Source organism: Ochotona princeps, chromosome 2 (assembly GCF_030435755.1).
Source record: "Ochotona princeps isolate mOchPri1 chromosome 2, mOchPri1.hap1, whole genome shotgun sequence".
Lineage (NCBI taxonomy): Eukaryota > Metazoa > Chordata > Mammalia > Lagomorpha > Ochotonidae > Ochotona > Ochotona princeps.
The window spans coordinates 112,450,830-112,472,402 of NC_080833.1; the positions used below are offsets into that span (position 1 = coordinate 112,450,830).

The 21,573-nt window shown below is 37.6% G+C and overlaps 1 protein-coding gene across 1 annotated transcript in view; it reads right to left on the bottom strand.

Annotated features, from left to right (window-relative positions):
• Positions 1-415: 415 nt before the first annotated feature.
• SPTA1 (spectrin alpha, erythrocytic 1) overlaps positions 416-21,573 on the bottom strand; it is a 76,148-nt gene continuing 54,990 nt past the window's right edge. Inside the window, exons 40-52 of the mRNA XM_058660488.1 lie at positions 17,982-18,080; positions 17,040-17,202; positions 15,461-15,537; positions 11,087-11,296; positions 7,839-8,135; positions 6,914-7,026; positions 5,595-5,612; positions 5,016-5,067; positions 3,635-3,822; positions 2,677-2,730; positions 2,221-2,367; positions 1,630-1,774; positions 416-933 (exon numbers count right to left, since the gene is read on the bottom strand). Of these exons, the coding sequence (XP_058516471.1) occupies positions 802-933; positions 1,630-1,774; positions 2,221-2,367; positions 2,677-2,730; positions 3,635-3,822; positions 5,016-5,067; positions 5,595-5,612; positions 6,914-7,026; positions 7,839-8,135; positions 11,087-11,296; positions 15,461-15,537; positions 17,040-17,202; positions 17,982-18,080 (1,695 nt within the window). The 3' untranslated portion in view covers positions 416-801. The remainder of the gene's footprint in view (positions 934-1,629; positions 1,775-2,220; positions 2,368-2,676; positions 2,731-3,634; positions 3,823-5,015; positions 5,068-5,594; positions 5,613-6,913; positions 7,027-7,838; positions 8,136-11,086; positions 11,297-15,460; positions 15,538-17,039; positions 17,203-17,981; positions 18,081-21,573) is intronic.

Genomic DNA, 21,573 nt, shown 5'->3' on the forward strand with positions numbered 1-21,573 from the left:
ATCATTGTCCTTCCTTACAGCATAATTATCTGTTCATATTTACTGAATTATTTACTGTTTACTTATTTATTTGTGTATTTATTTTGAAACTTAGAGAGAGATAAAGAAAGATATCTTGTCCAGTGGTTCATTCTGTAAACTCCCACAACTGGCAGGGTTAAGCCAGGCCAAATTCAGCAGCTTGGAACCAGAACCAGGGCTTCCATATGGGCCCTAGGGAAACAAGTATGTGAGCCATGAGCTTCTCTTTCCAAAGAGGCACATTACTAGGCAGATGCTGTGGATAATGGAGTCAGTGTCCTAACCCATGTACTCAGGTAAGCATGTTCTGCACTGGCTTAACTCTATACCAAGTATTCACACAGGCCGTTTATATTTAAAAAAAATACAGATGCCAAAATAGACACATTCACTTGGATCAGAAACATTTTATTTACCTTTGACCTTTTAAAAGAAATACATTTACTTTAATAAAAATATATTATCGTATAACCACAGCAAAATCAAATCATCACAACACACACATAGATCAAACTAACATGGAGGGCTTGGAGCCTGTTGACAATGATTAGCTTTACACATAATAAGCCATAACGTCCACTATGTGAACTCTATTAATGTCTTATGCTTCCTAAGCTTGAGATTCTTATAAGGTACTGCAGGAACTGTTACACCCACCCCACCCCCCCACACACACACACTGTCACACATGGCCATCTTTATTCCCTACACTTGACTGTCCATTTGGTCATTCAGTGCTTTACAACACACCAAGATTATCTTTGGAGAACAAGGATCTGCTTATGAATTATTTCCAAAGTAGGAATTGGTAAAACCAACGTAGTCATAACCAGCGGGATGGCTTCGACCTTGTGGATCCATATATTGCTGCATATGTACAGTGCAAAATGACACTTGTTCTGGAGTTAGTGCCTGAAATACATAAAAATCATAATTACAGACATAACTGGTTCTTTGAGATCTGATATACTCTAAACACAGAAGGTGAAGTATACTTGGAAGAAGAACCAAGTCATGCTCCTGTCACATACTTTTCCAATAACTGTATGATTTCTAATATATAAGATAAGCTTTTCAATTCCATTATTTATTGAAGAAAAAAGTTCATTCACTTCAACCATTTGCTATGTCCAAGTCCTTAAAGTTGATGTATCAAATAGAAGGAAAAAGAAGTAACTTTTAAAACTGAGTTAAAAGTTTTAGATTGACTCTGATAATAAGAAGAGAGACACTGTACATTTTTGAGCTGACAAAAAGACAAAAACACTGACAAACACAAATGATATCTTGCTCCAAAGAAGGTCTAATGGTAAAAATGGATTGGTGGTCATTGTCCATACCTGCAATGTCAGGATACACTTATTTAGCAAAAGCATGGACTTATGACTGTTTATGAAGGATCATACTCAGTGAGGGGAGAAGGGATTTAGGGAGGGGAGAAGGGAAATCCCAAACCCATGGACCTGTATCATAAAACAAACAAATAAATAAATAATAGAAATAAATGGGTGGTTGATTACATATTTTCAAAGGAGGAAACCAGGCCTAAGATGAACAGATTCTAAGATTCAGGTGATTACGTAGGAGAGGAAACGACTGGAATCTGACCTGCTTCAGGTCATCTTTGGTAATGTAGGCTTTGCCTTCTGCCAGGGCTTGGAAAGCATTCTCTATTTCACCGCTGGACTTGATGTTCTCTGACTCCTTATCAATCAGGAAAGATGTATAGTCCTCCAGTGAGATATAACCCTTCCTGTGAAAGAAATGGATCTTATCAAGAGTAAGGCAAACAGCAGGTCGCTTTCTCATTCTAAACATCCCAGAAGCAGGGGCAACCTCAAGTCAATGTGTTCTTCTAAGTTGTCTGAGACAATAAGTCACCTCTCCACTTGATTTCCCACCCTTTCACTTTTAAACAAATAGGCATTTTTCTCTAAGATCCAGATTCTGTTTCACTCGTGTAATTAAGATTCATTTTTTAAAAAGGTTTTAGAATATCCCATCAGCATTAATCCCTAAGCACTGAATTTATGTGGCCCTTAGTATTAGGAAGAATCTGTTCCCAATATCACTTGAGCCTTTTACAATTGTGAGGCGTCCCACAGGCACACAGCAGTCCCCCCTTCGTGGGTTGGCCTATAATTCAGCCTAGCTTATTGAAGATCTCACAGACATTGTGTTCCTTGGACTTCTTTCTACCTGCTTGGATCCACGGCATCCAGGAACTTCTCAAACTTGGGCTCATGTTCATCCTCTTCCACCATGGGCAAGTAGTAATTGAGCCCTCTCAGGCAGGATCGGAACTCTTTGTGAGTTAATCGGCCTGTCAGATTCTCATCAAAGTGTCTGAAGAACATAAGCAGTTTGTTACATTCCACAGAAAACTAGATGAGAACAGAAAGCATTATGTTTTCTCAACATCATCAATATGCTTGTCAGATCGCCGAATACAGAATCTGTATCTCTAACCTAACGGAAGTAAAAGCACAAAACATTAAAACATATATTTTATTCAACGTCAAAAGCGTCACATAAAATATTAGGACTCATGATCTGGATTTTCAAATAGGATTGCACCAACTTATACAAAAGGAGAACAGCATTTGTCATAGCCTGAGTATTCCAGAAGGAAAAGAACCATGAGATTATACTTACTTATAAGTTGTGCTAAATTCTTTCAATGTCTCCTCACTCACACCTATGGTGTCCCTGAAAGGAAAAGCATGAATTAATCCATAAAATAAAATAATGGAAAAAGGTATGCCCATGTGATTAAGAGAGATGAAAAAAGCGTTGATGGACAACATGTTAGAATCATCTAATTCGGTGGTTGGCAAACTATGCTCTTTGGGCTAAATCTAGCATGCAACGTGCACCTGATCTGAATGTGAGCTTTCACATTTGCAGTTGATGAAACTAATCAAAAGATTTTGTGAAAGTTACATGAAATTCACAATTCAGCATTCACAAGGTTTCATTGATGCATGGTCATGTCCATTCACTTAAGATACACGGATGGTTAGTTTTCTTTTTAACACAACAGCACAGCTAAAAATTTACAATATTAGTTGTATGACTTACAATGTCCAGATTATTTATTGCTAGGCCCTGCACAGGAAAAAGTTTGTCAACCCTTGATTTAGAGGAAAAATATCATAAAAGGAAAAACTGTTGACATTTAAAAGTACTTGAATATGATTAATCTAGAAAAATTGAACTTCCGCTCTTCTAGACCACACTTGGACTATTTCTATCATTTTAGACATTGTATTTTACATGGGGTTTTTCAAATGGGATTGACTTCTGACATACCACAGAAGACAACAAAGAGACTTTAAGAAATAGATGCAGGAGTTAAGTTATGCAAACAGGTATGGCCAAACCCAGGGATACTGGGATAATGTCATCTTTGAGCAACTTTAGCACAAAGAGACACAGTCATTCTGTGGTAGAGTAAAAAGAAAAAAAACCCAGGTTCTAAGAAGGTGAAGGTGAATGTGATGTCTCTGAAGCAGCTCTCTTATCTGCTGCCTCCAATCATGGATTTCAGTTACCTTTCTAACGCTGAGTACCACATTTACCCTGCCCTGCCCTAGCCTTAGATTCTCAGTACTTGGCTTGAATCTGTTGTTCCAGGTTGTGCTGCATCCGCATCCCAAGCTGGTGGAGTTGGTCCCACTGCTGGGCGAGGCCAATGGTGCTATATTTGATGTCAAGGATCAGAGCCTCTTCTAGGTTGTCTCCTAGGTCCTCAATCTTGGTCAGCTGACGTTTCATTGCCTGAATTTCTTTCTGTTTCCTCTGGGAAAAGACACAGAAGAGAAACAGTCTCTTAGACTGACTGTTAGTTCTAAGTACACAGTAGTGAACAACTTATAAGTTTTGATATTCCCTTAATCCCTCTTTTAAATTATCTTCTGGGATCTTTTTGCTTTCAGTTAAAGATGAGCTACTCAGAAAAGCCACACATGTAATTGTCACATATGGCATGGAATTACAGTGAAATGACTCCCACTCTAAGGGTTTTCTACAATATGAAGTGGGGAATTGTACATGATGGACAGAAAGTCAGATTTCCAGGACCCAGCATATCAACTCTGAATGACCTTAACTGTGAATTACAAGCACGACTGATTGCAGTTGAGGTCTCAGACTCATTTATGCTTCCAAGTACTCACTCCTGGGCCTCCTCCATCAGTTTGTGCAGATGTGCACAGGCTGTTCCTATTATAGATGCACATTGTTTCTCAAATTTCTGCATCTTATCCATGATATCCTAATGAGGAGATATTGTATCCCAAGACAGGAAGGAGCACATTATAGGTGAAGAGTGAGAATGTCTTCCTTATTGCATGGTTGTGCATATGTATCCAACATGATTGCGGCGAAATTTAACCTAATTCTCTCTGTGACAAGAAATAATTACAATGGCATCTAAAAACATCTTTTAGCCTGTTACTTCATGTGATTGCAGAAAGATGTAGATTCCATTTTCTCATCTTACAATATCAGGCAGTAACAAAATTGCCAATGTTTCAGGTCATGGACTAAGAAGTTTTACCTTTGTTTCTTTACTTAGTCATTATGGTAATTTTATAATGAAGTTACTATTTACTCTATTGTGTGTGTACAGAAATTGAACTTGAGAGATCTAAATAAGTTGAGGCCCATAACCACAAAAGTTGTTGATTGTAGAAAAAATCAAGCTGTTGGCAGGGAGGCTGGGTGTGGCTTCTCCCCTTAACCCTCCCCTTCCCCCAAACACAGGATGAAAAAGAGAATGTCAAAACAATGGTCTCATTTGACCCTTCACACCCTAATCAAATATGCAAAAATTATCAAAAATAAAATTTAAAATGAAATAAAATTTAAAAAGCAGCCATTGTTTCTGACTTGATTTGATACATGCATTATCAGGGTTTGTTTTAATTATTTTTTATTGCTATCTTTATAATTCTGGAAATATTCTTACTTAATAAACCAGTAACACTTACTTTATTTGCTTCCAACTGGGACTCCAGAGTTCCTTTTTCTTTTAGCAAAGATCTAATTAAGAATGAAATGAAAACATCATTCGTGATGTCAGAAGCAGTATAATCCACAGAGATATCAACACAAAGCCCCAACAAGTCTCAGCTTCTACTTCTTCTGGCTTGCATGGCTTCTACAAAGTGAAGTTTCACAAAAACAAATCTTTTTAACCAAACCCTCCTATCAGCAACCTTGGCAGATCGGTGAGGTGGAGATGAGGCCTGGTTCTTTCCTACTCTGCCTGGGAGAAGCCCCCCACCCAAACACACACACACACACACACACACACACACACACACGTTCATCCTATTTTTTATTCTCAAATATACACTGATACAATATGGGTCAGACTCTACCTGGTGAAGTATAGCTACAAAATGAAGAAGCAATCAGCTTCTCCTTTAATCACACTTTTATTTAGTCATCATCAAATCATGTGGAATAAAAATTTCTTACTACAAATGCTAACATGACATGACATGACATGACAACATGACATGATATAACAACAAAAAACAAACATAGGAACATAAACTACTGACCCATCCAGAAAATAAGCTCTGGAAGTGGAGGCCCGGAACCAAAATCAGAAGGAAGAAAAGGAAAATCATAAATCAGCATGGAATACTTCAACGGTCTTGTTTCCTTAGATTCATGAAACATTCTAAATCCTTCATGGCTACAAACAGGAATCCATCCACCAACTCATTCCAGAATCTTTCCTACCCTGAGAAAATCGGCACTGCCTTTGAAGATCTTTGCTCGTGGACAAAAGCACAGATGGAAAAGGATATGCTTTTCAGACATGAGAAAGAAATTTTACCTGGATTCTCTGATTTGCCCTTGTCAGTAATTGGGTAGAAACTGTATGCTGGAGTACTTCAAGAAAGTTCATCGAAAATTGAATTAAAAGGAAAGGTTATTTTGTGCAAATTAAACAAAAATCTTTCTTGCTTTGGGATCTTCTAAAGGCTCGGGAGAATACATAGTATGAAACATGTTTGAATTTGAAATCTTTGCATCAAAATAAGCATAAGTTTAATTCCATTCTGCACAAACTTTTTTGAAGTACCCTTGTAGATCATGGATTGTTTAAATCAGGACTTTCAGCCTCAAAATACACTTCTGATTTACCTCCTGGATACAGTATATGAACTTTGATCATTTATTGTAACATATTACTTCCCTTCTATCTCTTATTTGTCTAGGTCATTTACTCCAGAGCATATGAAAAATGTTATCTTCATGTAGAGAACACTATATGTTTAATAAACTCAATTAATGTACATTATCTCAGCTGATTATCATCACAGCTTTGATTGATAAGCAACATAGTAACTTCCTATTTATCGTTAACAGCAGTTGCTGCTTCTGATTGTGCCAACAACAATTACATACACGACCTTCAATAGGTTAATTTATCTATCTGAACTTCATTTCATATTTGGAAACAGAAGCAATAAGACCAGCTCTGTATACTTTTCAAGGTTGCTCTGAAAGTTAAGTGGTTTAACGGATATGGATGTTATTTGTAAAATGCAAGGTGGCATGTAAACATAAAGGTTTGCTATTATCTAGACAACAATTCCAGGCAACAGAAGGAAAGATGAGACTGCCAAGGAGAGCATGCAGAAGAATAGACGGCGGGTAGCAGGATGAAATTCCTATTTCCTGATTTTGCAAGTATTATTTCAGACAATATTCAGATGCAAATGTAAGGCACAGGCACAACGTGGTGATTTTAGGGGTGATCATACGCTTTTGAAGTCCTTTAGCTCCCCCTTCACATGCACATTTTGTTCCCACAGCAAATGGTGTATGTGGCCTAGGAGTCAGGAGCTTCGGAGATGACGGAGAGCACCTGGTATCCAGGACCCACTGAAGGAAAGCGCTGGCACTCTGTTCAAACTCCTGGCACATCTCAAAGTTCTTCATCTGCCTTTCCTCTTCCTTTTGCAGCTCCTGTTCCCGTTCCTAAAACCCATACCACAGACATAGGGATACACTTTAAATGCCTTTCACTTTTATACAAGAATCTTTTTTTAACTCTGCTGTCCATCTTCCATTTCCAAGTCTAGCCTAGCTTCCACAGTCAAGAGCTTGCGTGTGTTCGTCTTTCTTATGGACCGTCTGTTCTCACCTCCAAAATGTGAAAATGGCTTTTATCACTTCCAGTAAGAACAAACTGGTAATAAAAGCAAACCTCTTCTATTGTCAACATTTTGCTGTGAGGGAAGCGATGACATTTAATTTAAATTAGCCTCAAAAGGAAGGATAGTAGCAGAACTTGTCATTTAAAAACAGTGATACTGTATTGATTGCTTTCTTACTGAAACTTTAAAACATTGCCTTCCATAAATTACCTTACTAAAGAGAAACAAAACTTACAAATAAGCAAATTAAAATGAATCTTTTGGAGGTGTGTACAAAATAGAAAATATATCCAGTTTAAGAAAATAGGAATCTATGACTGTGACTACACACACACACACACACACGCACAAGACCTCACAAATTTTTCACAGTTTATTACCAAACTACCTCTTAAAAATTCTGCTAGCTTCCCCTAGATCATTGCATGATATTGAGAGGTATGAGACTGTCCAAATTGTGAGGTGTAAGATAAATCAGGTTGTGAACATATCTCCCAACGTGAGTTCCAATTCATGATTGCTACCTAATATAATTATTAATAATGACTCTCTTTTTCTCCAATGTCTCCTACCTTAAATAACAAACTAAAGTCACAAGCCAGCCAAGAGAAGTCTCTGCTCTGCCCCACTCACTTTGATGACATCAGGAAGATGCTTCCAAATCCTTTCCAGCACCTCCACTGTTAGCCAGGTGTAAGGACTAGTAGGCACATTTAAAGCCTTGATTTGTTGATCCAGTTCCACCAAATGGTTGAAGTCGGCTTGAGCTCCAACCAAAGAAGCCAAGAACTCTTCGTGATCCTTCTTCAGTTGTCGAATTTCATTCAGAGAGATGCAGTGCACTGGTTCTGACAGATTCTCCTCTGCATTTTCACACCAGTTATTAAAAGCTGAAGCCCTTTGTGCAAATTCCATAAACAGATCTTCAGCCTGCAGAGGGCAAAAAGACACCTCTGTTGTTTCCTGATAAAAACCTCTCAAAAGAGAAATGACACAGTGAATAAAAACAGAATAAAGTAATAAATAAATAAATTGAGTAAGTGAATAAGGAAAATGAAAATCATAACACTTTTCACATATTTTTAGGGCCAGGATTCTAGAAAGGTAGAACTATAACCAATGGGAACTGGAGGATCTGTGGTGGGTGTATAAACTATAGGTGAAAGTCCTTCTGATGGTATTTTTTTATCCTGTAAATTAGTCATGCTTTCCAGCATGTGCAATTGAGGAATTTGAATAACTTTTAAAGCAATATCAGATCTAAAATTTTGTGAACGACTAGGGTAGTTTTCAATTATCTGGTTTCTTAATCTAAAGTTTGTGTTCCAGTTCAACTTGGCACATGATGAACACGCAAACAAATAAACAAATAGTGGAAAGTAATTGAATGAGAAAACAGGCAAACCTGTTCTGCCCTTTAAGCATTTGTTTCTGCTTTGAACTTCTGTATACTTTACCCTACTGATGTCTTTGACTATATTAAGTAATCTTCTCATCTTCTTTTCTGATTCTATTTCAGTCTGCTCTTCTCATTGTAAGATTTTGTATTTATTTGAAAGGCAGCTTTAACCCACAGGTTCACTTCCTAAATGGCCACAATGGTCAGGGCTATTTCAAGCCAAAGCCAGAAGCCTGGACTTTCTTCTGATCCTCCTACGTGCATATAAGGGTCCAAGTATTTCGGCCATATTCTGCTGCTTTCCCAGGGATGTTAGCAGGAAACTGGATTGGAAGTGGAGCAGCAGGGTCTCCTATCTACCCCATATGGTATACTAGTGTTGCAGGATATGGTTTTACTCACTATATCACAACACAAGCGCCATACTAAAACTTTTTAAGCTAGCCCTTACACCTATTTTCCACTCTTTAACCTACATGCTTAAAATAAATTTATATATCCTATTCTGCTGTCTGGCATTGTGTATGTTGTCTAAATGCCTATGACTTGTCTGTGTTACTGAATGAGACACATAGCGCGGAGTTTTCTGAACAGCAGGTGACAAAAATAGTTTTCTATACAAAATTCATCATAGAATTTGGGTAAGCAGATTGTTCATCTGAAAAAAATTCGTCTGGAAAAAATATGAAAATGAGTTTTCATTCTGAAACAAGGAAGTTAAAAGGAGGAAAATCGACCCAGATTACTTTGTACTCATGTCAACACTCTCTACTGAGAAAATGTTAATATGTTCTCTACACAGAAAGGACATGAAAATCTATAAAAGACTTTATATCATCTTTTACATTATAGGTTCACTGAATATTTCATAATCAGAAAACTAGCTTTAAACAACCCACAGTTAGAAAGTTAAGCAAAATAGAATGAGGATGTGAAACAGCTGTGTTTGTGGCACATATACTTATGTGTAAAGTTGCCCATTTATGCTTTCATTTAGAATTGATTTCTTCAGATCCTATGTTTTTCAAAAAGTAAACAAACATGGACTTAAAACTATTTTGTAGCAAAATAAAATTAATACTAATTATTTCTGTTTCATGGACTTTTTTAAAGATTTATTTATTTTCATTACTAAGTCAGATATACAGAGAGGAGGAGAGATAGAGAGGAAGATCTTACATCCAATGGTTCACTCCCCAAGTGACCACAATAGCCGGTGCTATGCCGATCCCGAGCCAGGAGCCAGGAACTTCTTCCAGGTCTCCCACATGGGTGCAGGATCCCAAGTCTTTGGGCCATTCTCGACTGCTTTCCCAGGCCACAAGCAGGGAGCTGGATGGGAAGTGGAGCTGCCGGGATTAGAACCGGCATCCATATGGGATCCTGGTGCGTTCAAGGTGAGGACTTAAGTTGCTAGGCCACGCTGCTGGGCCCTTCATGGACTTTTCAAAGTACCTTTACACAGTATGGTCCACACTCAATACGTTGGCAGCTACTACTGAGAAGATTTTAATCGTGCATACCAATATAGAAAGTAAAAGTTTATACTGAATTATTTTCTTAAATTATTCATTTGAAAGGCAGAGAAGGAGGGAAAGAGAAGAGAAAAAGAACAGAGAGACAAAGGGAGAGACAAAGGGAGATCTTCCACCTACTGGTTCACTTTCCAAATGCCCATAAAAGGTAGGGCTGGGCCAGTATGAATATAGGAGCCTAGAATTCCATCTGGGTCTCCTCTGTGGGTGGCAAAGCCACAAGTACTTGGACCACCATCTCCTGCTTTCCCAGGTGCACTAGCAGCAGTAAGCCTGATTAGAAGCAGAGGTGAAGACTTAGACCAGCATTCCAAGACAAGGCATGTGGACCTCAAGACGGCTTACCTGATGTGCTACAGTGCCCAGCCCTTACAGTGAACTTCAGTGTTACTTCATTCAATAGTAATAAGACACAAATTCTGGAGATGATGGTAATATATCTATTTCCTAAGTGGAGAGATAACTGACTTTGCGTTATATCTACAAGGCCTCTCATCCAGGAACTGTCAACATGAATTGAGAGCATGTCAACATGATTTATGACTTGCCCATTGTTCTTTAATTTGATTTATAAAAAGTACAAGGGTGGTTTCCTGCAAGACTGAGTTCTACCCATACAGAGGTCTCTAACCTACTGGCTCATCAATCTATCCACTACATGTACTCATAGTCCATGTCAGTCCAGATGTGCCATTGAACAATGTGTGTGTGTCTACAAACACACATGTACACACACACTCACACACACACACACAGATATATAGCCTTTCTATTGATCTATAAAAAATTAAGTACATTTTGGACAAGAATAATGTCTTCTTAACCTTTTTCAATATATTAAGATATTGATAGATTGTGTAAATTGGGTGTCTAATATCTATCACTTTATGATTAATTTATAGGTAATGGAGGCTTGATTAAGTCTCTCTCTCTCTCTCTCTCTTTACCTTCTTTAGAGGTAGCTGCTTCTCCAGCAGTCTCTGCCTGTGGGCAGCAGCGGCTTCCAACAATTGCTCCCAGCGCTTCAGCAGGGCAGCGTGGCGTTCCTCAATGGCTTCACTCTGGCTGTGTCCAGCAGAAACCAGCTGGTCCTTCAGCTCTGTGATCTCAGAAAGTCTCTCTTGCTGAAAGCTCTGTAGAGTGGCATCCAGTGTGTCCTGAGTAAAACAGAGAAGCCATGACAAGAAAAGGTCTATGTGCCAAGCATACCTATATTTTAGTGATTTCTACCATGGAGAAGATGATAATAATGGAAGAGTTAGAATGATGATCAAGTAAAGACAATACAGCTTGGAGCCCTAAACTACAGTCTGGACTGGAACTATATGCAAGGTCTAGGTGTGTGTGTCTTATAATTAAATGCTGGGTTTCCCCTAAAAAATAAGATTAAAGGAATATTTGAATAGAATGCAATGTTGCAAATCTTCATAATCAAAACTAAATGCTTTCAATGACACACATCCTTTTCAACACTTTTTTCAATCATTCAATTTATCTGTGCCATTATTAGGTCTGAGTGCAGTACTAAGGACTTGGATAGTGCACAAAGTAGCAAACAGCCTACTCAGGTATGTATAATACAAACTGCTTCTTTACAGATGCTATCAGTTGCATCCATTTTGTTGCAAAAGACAAGATTTCATTCTTTTTATGGCTGAGTACTATCTCATCATGTATATATACCATATCTTATTTATCTAGTCACCAGTTAACAGACATCTGAGTCGCCTCAAAAAAAAAAATCAGTTTTTTTCTTTCTGTAATACGGCAATTAATATAAAGTATAAAATTCATAGGAATAAAATGGAAATTTTGGGTTATGGCTATCATTTTTACCTCTTGTTAACACTCTTTGTATATGTAGTGTTCCTATTTTCTATTGTTGAATATTATACCTATGGGTGAATTCACCTTGTGAATATAAGATGATTAAAAAAGAACATTGATATCAAAATCAAAAAATTCAGCAAACTTCACCTTAAGGATTTTTAAAAATTTATTTTATTTTTGTTAGAAAGTCAGATACAGAGAGCAGGACAGACAGAAAGGAAGATCTTCCATCCACTGATTTACTCCCCAAGTGGCTGCAACAGTGAGAACTCAGCTGATCCAAAGCCAGGAGCCAGGAGCTCTTCTAGGTCTCCCAAGTGGGTGCAGGGTCTCAAAGCTTTTGGTGATCCTCGACTGCTTTCCCAGGCCACAAGCAGGGAGCTGGATGGGAAGCAGGGCTGCCAGGATTAGAAGCGGCACCCATATGGGATCCAGGCATGTGCAAGGCAAGGACTTTAGCCACTAGGTTACCAAGCTGGGCCCTTCACCTTCAGTTTTAACAAAGCAGCATGTACTGCCAATTCTCTCATTAAGAAACACTTTTAAAACTGCATGAAAATAAAAATAAACAGAAACAGCTGTTTGGAAGGGATCACAGTACAACACAGGGAGCTACAACTCAAGGGTCAGAAAACCCAGATAGAAAGAACCTCGAAGAAATTTTTTTCTCTGAATTTCTGTCTCACACACGTGATATACAGGGAAGCAGGCTGAAGAGAAAACCTTTCCCAGAGCTTTTGACAGTCCCCTTCAAATGAAAGAACAAAAGTGGACATTCTGGAACATGATACCATCAGAATATGAGCTGTCATAAAAAGGAAAATGCAAGAAATCAGGTTCAATTTTCGTTTATATTCTCCTCTCAAACGTAGTAGATTACTAGACCCTACAGGATACAAGTCTTAGGCACAGAGCGGCTGCCTAGTGGCTGCAGCCCTCCCTTTACATGTGCCAGAATCCCATGTGGGCACTGGTTCTAATCCTGGCAGCTCCACTTCCCATCCAGCTCCCTGCTTGTGGCCTGGGAAAGCAGTTGAGGATGGCCCAAAGCCTTGGGAGGCCCAGAAGAGAAACCTAGCTTTGGATCGGCTCAACTCCAGCCATTGCAGTCAGTTGGGGGATTGAATCATTGGACAAAAGATCTTTCTCTCTGTCTCTCCTCCTCTATGCATATCTAACTTTCCAATGAAAGTAAGTAAATCTTTAAAAAAAAGAGAGAGAGAATACAAGTCTCAAAAGCATACCATATGTGAAAGCTAAACCTTCAACGTGGTAGCTTGAAATGTCAGCGCTGACCTTAACTCCCAACCAGGAGGAGCAGTCCTGGTTACGGGTTTTTAACTGAAATTCCCAAGACTTTAAAAGTAGGATGATATACAAACAATAAAGCTAATAACTATGGCTTGAATTATTTCAACTCTGAGTAAAAAGAGGATTTTGAAAGAAGAAGTATTAAATTATAACTTTAAATGAAAATTTATGAGTTAATTTAAATGTAAATGGGCTTACTTCTCCAATAAGTCAGGCAAATAACCAATGCTCAGCCATGAGATTATAATGAAACACACTTAAGCATCAACAGAAAAAAATGTCAATGGGCCGTGCTCTGGCAGCCTATGGCTCCCAGCAACCCAAATCAGCTCTGGTTCATTCCTGAGGGTTCCAACTCCAATCCAGTTCTATGGTTGTGGCCTTGGAAAGCAATCGAGAGTGGCTCAGGTCATTTGGTCCTCACAGCCTTAATCAAGGTCCAGGGATCTCTCCTGGCCCTTATTGGCTCAGCTCCAGCCATTGTGGTAAGGGGGAGTGAACTAGTATGTAGAAGCTCCCTCCCCCTGCCTCTCCTCCTCTCTGTGGCTCTGCCATTTAAATGAGCATAAGATAATAACAATGATAGAAATAAAAAACACCTCTCAAACATTAAAAGAAAATAAAATTTAACGATAAAGTAAATAAAGAGAAACACATTTAAAAGTGTCAATTCATTAAGATGATTTTTTTGAGTATAGTTTATTTATTCAGCTTCAAAGAGAATCCTCCAATTGGATCCTATTGTTCAAATCTCATTGTTCCTTGATTTTGAAGTAGGAAAGAGATATCCAAAATCTACTGTGACAGATGAGACACTTTTCAGATTGAAATGGCAGCACAACTTTTCATCTAGCCCCATAATGAAGTATATAAACAGCATAATTAATAATCATAATTGATTATATAAACTACTATAAATGCATACTATTGTCAAATACATGTAGAATATTCACTAAAAAAAGACCACTTGCAAGACATAAATCAAATTTCTGACATAAGATAAAGCATGCTTTTAAATGATAGTGGGATTGGGGTCAGTGTAGTGGCCAATCATCCACCTCAGGTTCTGACATCCCCTAAGGGCACCACTTCAAGTCCTGGCTGCTCCACTTCCAATCCAGCACCCTGATACAGGCCTGGGAAAGCAGCAGAGGATGGCCCACAGTCTTAGGGCCCTGCACCCATAATGGGGTCTGCCAGCACAGTCCTTGCTCCCAGGTTTGGAAAATGAACCAGTGGGTGAAAGATCTCTATTTCTGTCTCTTCTGTCTCTCTCTCTCTCTCTGTAACTTGTTCAAGTAAATATATATATATATATATATATATATATAATATATTATATATTGATTTAAAGTAGATATAAATGTGTTTAGTTTAATTTCAATATATTTGGATACTAAATAGTGCAATACCAAATAATCAATAGTTCAAAATAGAAACTACAAATGACAGAAACTTCCAAAGGAATGATTTTTTAAATAATGTGAATTTTGTGAAAAGTTGCTAAAGCTTTTCTTAGAGGGAAACTGTGTTATATAAGCCAAATTACAAAGGAAGAGTGACTACAATTTTGATCATTAATCCATGTCAATTTTTAAAAAAATCTTCATTAAGTTATATTGCAATAAAATGACTACTTTTCCATTCCATTATTGTTTATATCAATTGTCAATATTCTCATAAAACCAGTTCTCTTCACTTTGTGCTTCTTGAACTTCTCATTGCATGAAATATGAAGCTTTCTATACTATAGTGTAAATTTAAAATGTTATCTCAATTCAGACAGAAAAGAAGAAGAAAAAAAACTGTGGGACATTCTGAGAATCGTATTTAGAACTAATCACCCCATATCTGTCAAAAGATAATAAAAGCCTAAAATAATGTAAAAATAATCATTTTTATAAATCTATAAAAATATGTTGATAAGAATATACAAATAAAGAGGAAAATTTAAAAGCTAGAATTTATTTTTCTAACAAGATGATAAGCACAGCATCAAGAACTGAGGTGAAAAATTGGCTCATTGCCAATATCAGGAAAGTTCATTGGAATAGTATTACAAGTGGAAGACAAAAACATAAGTCATGTGAATAGTAAATAGATAATCCCGGGGACTGCGGCTCTGTGTGATGGGCGCTTCAGGCCTCCCTGATCTCGTCATCCTTGCTTCCTGCCCTTACCTGCTTGGCAAGGAGAGTGAAGAGGGCAGAGAGGTCCGTACCATTGCCTTCGATCCTCAAGACAGCTTCCTTGTCAGCTAAAAGGCAGAGACAACCAATAAGGGAAAGATTGCTGGTTTTATACAAGTACTGGTAACAAGAAAAGGAATATTTATAAAAGAAAACAAGACAGCCGGCACAATAGCCTAGTGGCTAAAATCCTCGTTTTGCATACACTGGGATCCCATATGGGTGCCAGTTCTAATCCCAGCGGCCCTGCTTCCCTTCCAGCTCCCTGTTTGTGGCCTGGGAAAGCAGTCAAGGATGGCCCAAAACCTTGGGACCCTGCACCAGCGTGGGAGACTCAGAGGAGGTTCTTTGCTCTTTGCTGCAGATTGGCTCAACTGGGCCCAGCACAATAGCCTAGCAACTAAAGTCGTGGCCTTAAAAATGCCCAGATCCCAGATGGGCACTGGTTCTTATCCCGGAAGCCCCGCTTGCCACACAGCTTCCTGGCTTGTGGCCTGAGAAAGCAGTCAATGACAGTCCAAAGCCTTGGGATCCTGCACCCATGTGGGAGACCCAGAAGAAGCTCCTGGCTTCAGATTGGATCAGCTCCAGCCATTGCAGCCACTTGGGGAATGAACCATCGGACGAATATCTTCCTTTCTATCTCTCCTCTTCTCTGTATATCTGCCTTTATAATAAAAATAAATAAATAAATCTTTAAAAATGATAATAAAACAGATTGGTTCAGCTCCCGGCCATTAAGGTCACTTACGGAGTGAATCAACAGATAAAAGATCTTCCCTCTCTGTCTCTCCTCCTCTCTGTATATCTGACTTTCCAATAAAAGTAAATAAATCTTAAAAAAAAAACCAAGAAAGGATTCAAAGTGTAATTACAGGATTCACTGGAATATGGTAGCAGTGGGAACCATGTGCCTTCTCAGGACTTCCATACAATGAATTGACTAAAACAGGGCTGGAACTAACAATTTTTGAGTGTCTCATGAAATATATGCTAAGCACATATTGTAAGTAAATCAAACCTAGCTTATTTCTTAAAATGTTTTGTTATCACAAAACATTTAGTTATCTCTTTAAGTGTGTGGTCACATGTGTCCAAACAAGGATAAGACCTAGTGATTAAGGGAACATCCTTTTTCCATGGAGTAAATGAGATCCAGAGACTATCCTATAAAAGAGAACAATTAAGATCGATTCTCATTTTTAAGTTTTGGGTTTGTACTTTATTTACTTGAGAGAGGCAGAGAGGATGAGGGAGAAGTAAAGGGAGCTATGAAAAGAGAGGAAATGGGACAGAGAGAAGATCTTTCACTCATGGGTTCAATTCTCAAATTTCTGCAGTGGTCAGGGCAACATCAAGAGCCTGGAACCCCGTGCAGGTGTCCCACGTGGATGGCAGGGACCCAAGGATTCATCATTGCTGCTTCCCAGAGTATCAAGCAATACAAGCCGGGATCAAGAGTAATACTGGGACTTGAATCTAGCACTCTGTTAAGGGGTATAGGTGTCCCCAATGCTCACCTCTATTAGGAACTCTTCAGCCCCAGGGACCCTGTTCCCAACCATCGTACCTATCCAGGATTCTGCTACATCAGCTTTCCAGTTAAAATGCTGAAAGGCATAATCATCCTCCAATTGTGACTTCCAAGTAGCTATGGCTTTGGCCAGAGAAGGAGTCTTTTCCTCCAGAGCCACTATCTTGGCAGAAATCTTCTCTTTATTTCGACTTTCTTCCTATAGCAACAAGGTGAGGGGAGATGGAGAGAAGGTACATACTCACCACTGTCTAAGGCCAGAAATGCAAATGCTTTAACGTCATTAAAACCCTCCTTCCCTCAGTATGTATGTGTGTGTGTATGTAATCTAAATAATCCATTGTGTGTGGAGAGAGATATATATATAAAATGAATATATATATAATATATATAATATATATATATAATATATATATATTACACACATATATGTAGTCTCTAGGTCAAATGTATTCATGCCCCAGAAATTTATTTCCAGTTCAGCATTTGGGAATCTTGTGTTGTTGATCTGTAAGTGTGCATGGTTCTAAAAGACATGGCTTTCCTTTGGTTTAGGAGTCATCAACAACACTTCAATCAAAGAGACTTTGTAAAAAAAAAAAAAAGAAGAAGAATCAGCATTTAACAGAAGAATTATCCTTCAGTTATGCAGCAACTTCAGTGTCCTTTGCTTCCCTAGAGGGTTAGAGAGATTTCTTCATATCTAGATAGTATTCGGTTGGCTAAAGGTAGCAAGACAATATTTATAAGCATCATGTTGTACATAAAAAAGCAAATGAATGAACAACTGATTTAAAGAAAGATGAAATATATATTTGTAAGAACCTGAAAAATAATTTCCAGAAAACAGTAAGTTCCATTAAAAAATAAATTCCATAAAACAGGCACTTTGTGATTAAGAGTGCTCGTGATGCTCCAATTTAGACCAATCCCAGTTCAAAACTCACAGTCAGACTTGGAATTTCTGAGAAACTTTACCTTACTCAGGATGTCTTCTCCTTGTGCACACACTTCTTGCACTCGTGTCTCATGGACGGCAAAGTCGCTATCCAAAGTGTCATGTTTCTTTAGCAAGCTCTGCATGAAAGAATCAAGAAGAATCAACATCTGAGCCTGGGAAATCTAACTGCTCTCATATCCAGGTTCATTGATGTCCATTACTAGGGTTGACTCAGCTATGTTGGCAAACCAGGGGAGTGGTCACTGAATATCCTTCCCCAATCTTTTCAGTAAGGAAAGAACCCATTTAACCCAGCAGGAGGAGGGCAGGGACCAGGGAGGCAAGGTAGAATAAAAGGAGTACAAATGACACTTTCAAACTGCTGTGTCCTTAGCGTTATTCAAATTTTGAAATGAGGACTGATCAAGGTGATTCCTCTATATTTAGACTGACTAAGTTTTAGGAAACAGACGTCAAGAACATCCCTCATGAAGAACTGAGGTAGAAGTGCAGATAAAAAAAGAGAGTGGTCTTTGAATATTCATTCATATTCTCTCTGTTATTCATTGGTTTTTGGAAGCATGATATCTTCAGACGGAATCAGAAGAGGAAATGGGAATGGCAGTGAAGATCAGGACTTCTCAATCTTGTGATGTTATTTTCCTCTGACGCCTCTATACCAGCCTTCATCCATACCACCGATGGAGCTTTTACTCCCTTTTGGTCAAAAGGTAGCCTATTTTTAATTTCTACACAATAGAACAACTCAGGAAAAAGAAACATTTGTGAGTCAAACACCTTTCAAAATCATTACCCAAGAGGTCATTTTTGCAGCCTGGTGCGTTAAGCTGTTGCCTGTGACACCAATGGCTTTATGGACACTGGATCCTGTTTCAGCTGCCCCACTGCAGCTCCAACTCGCTACTAGTGGTCTGAAAAGAGCAGCAAAAGATGTCCCAAACACCTGAACTCCTGCCACGTAGGTGAGAGACAGGGTGAAACTCCTGGCTCCTGACCTCAGACTGGCCCAACCATAGCTACTGTGAGTTTCTAATAAGTAAATAAATCTTTTTAAAAATTAGAAAAATGTTTAAAAGAAAAGAATACTTGGTGTTCTTCAGAATTTTTAAATGATTTGATGTTTTGATTTTTGATTGGTTTTTAACAGATTCAATAAAGTTCATGGATGCAACTCTAAGCATTATACATTGAATTCTTATGAATTAATACTTTTTGTTCTTAGGAATTAAATTAAGTTATTTAAAACAAGATAAACTATCCTGTTTATAATAACATGATATTTTATCTTTTGCAGCAACAATAAATACAGTTTGGAAAACTAATTCAATTTATTACATTGCATTTCTGAATTAGTTTATATATATATTCCACATGAAATAAAGTTCCTTTAACATCTTCGTCCCTTATTTCTAAATAATTAATTTTCAAATAATGAATTCTAACAATAAACAAAAGAAGCATTAGAACTTATCTATCAGAAGCAAAAGAATCACAAGAAACTGTGATGAATAATTATATACTAATGAACTGGATAGCCTAGAAGAGAGGGAGGACATGCAATAAACACAAATTATTTTAAAAAGAAAGCAAGACAAATAGGCCCACAAGCAGTGTAGTGAACAAATCAGAATTTTTAAAAAGTATCTTAAAAAATAATTGCCTATATCACATGAATTCATGTCAATCCTTCTTAAACTCTTTCAAAAGTAGAAAGAAGAAAAACATTTCCATGCACTTTTTATGAGGTCAGCATTATCCTTATATCTCAAGCAGACATAAACATCATAAGAAAACAGAAATACATGTGAATATCATTAATTATTACAAATACAAAAATCCCTAACATTAACTAACAAACTGAAGTCAGAAGCAATTAAAAGAGCAAGTGTGATGCAAGGGACAGTTCTACCTGTGCAAACCAATACATATGATTCGCCACAATAACAGAATGAAACAAAAATATGAACTTTGCAATAATGCACGAAATATTTGATAAAGGTTAGTATCTTTTCATCATTAAAAAAAACCCTCAGCAAACTAGTAATAGATAGATAGTGCCTCAGCATGACCTAACCCTAAGCCCTAAGCCCTAACCCTAAACCCTAACAATCTGTATGTGAAATGGCCGCAATGACATCATACGCCATACACTCTTCCTCTAAGATCAGGAAATTGCAAATACAAAGCCACTCTTGCTAGTTACATTCACTATAGTACCAAAAGTCCTATCCAGAGCAGTTAGCAAAACAGAGACAAAAGGCATCTCAGGAGGAAAGAAGCCAAGAGTTCTGCTTGCAAATTACATGATCTTACTCAGAGAAAACTCTGAAGACTTCATTTAAAAAAAGTCACAGAACAAACCAATCAACAAAATTGCAGGATAAAAAATTCAGCATATAGAAATTAGCTGAGGGAGAGCAGGGGTATGAGGGAAGTATGGTCTTCATACTTCATACAGGAACAGTTCTTCAAGGAATTGTTACCTATGGATTGTACAAAATCTCTTTTTATGTTAAATTTTTAAATGAAATCAGCTGAATTTCAATATACTACCAATGAACAACTTGAAAAATAAATCAAGTTATAACAATCCATTTTGTACTTATATCACAATGAATAAAAAAACTTAAAAATAGCCAAGAAGGTAAAAACATTTGTACACTGAAAGCCAAACAATACAGAAGAATTAAAGATGTTAAAAAAATTGAACATACCATGCTTCTAGCATGGTAGGCAATATTTTTAAAGCATCATTACTGTCCAAAATGGCCTACATATTTGATAGACTGTTTAATAAAATCAAGTAATAGTGTTACAGACACAGAAAAAATAATTTGAAAATTCATATGGAACTAGAAAAGAGCACACATAATGTAAACAATCTTGAAAAGCAAGAACAAAGCTAGAAGGACCACACTTCCTGGTTTCAAAATAAAGACAAAGTTTCAGTAATCAAAACAGCATGGTGCTTCCATAAAGCCAGATACAGGCTAGCACAACAGATTATACAGCCTAGAGATAAAGCCACACATTGTTCATCAACTAATGTTTGGCAGCGTTGACACCTTTATCTCGAACAAAATTGCAAGGAAAACTGAATTCCAGGTTTTAAAAGAATGAGACTGAACCATTTCTTATATGCTCCAAAATAACTCATGAGAGCCTAAATGTAAGATCTAAAACAGCCAAACTCCTGAAAGAAAATGTAAGATACAAGCTTCATGATCTTGGACTCGGCAATGATTGCATGGATATTACACAAGCAGCAGCCCAGGTAACGAATCCAGAAACAAATGGGTGGAACTCTATACAACATTAAAAGTTCTCTGCAACAAAGACAAAAGGCAACTTTCAGAATGACAGTTTATATAAATTGTTCCTCTTATGGGGATTTAATCTGCAAAATATGTGTATAAGGAACTATTGCATCTCTCAAGATGTATTTTCCACATCATTATAATATCAGATATTGAGGGAACTACAGAAAACTATAACCCATGAAGAATCTAACCTGTAAGGAAAGACCTTTAATCACAAGTCTTTATTCACAGAACATAGATGATGCAACTGAAATTTGAGTTTTGCCTTCAAATATGATCGTCTACATGA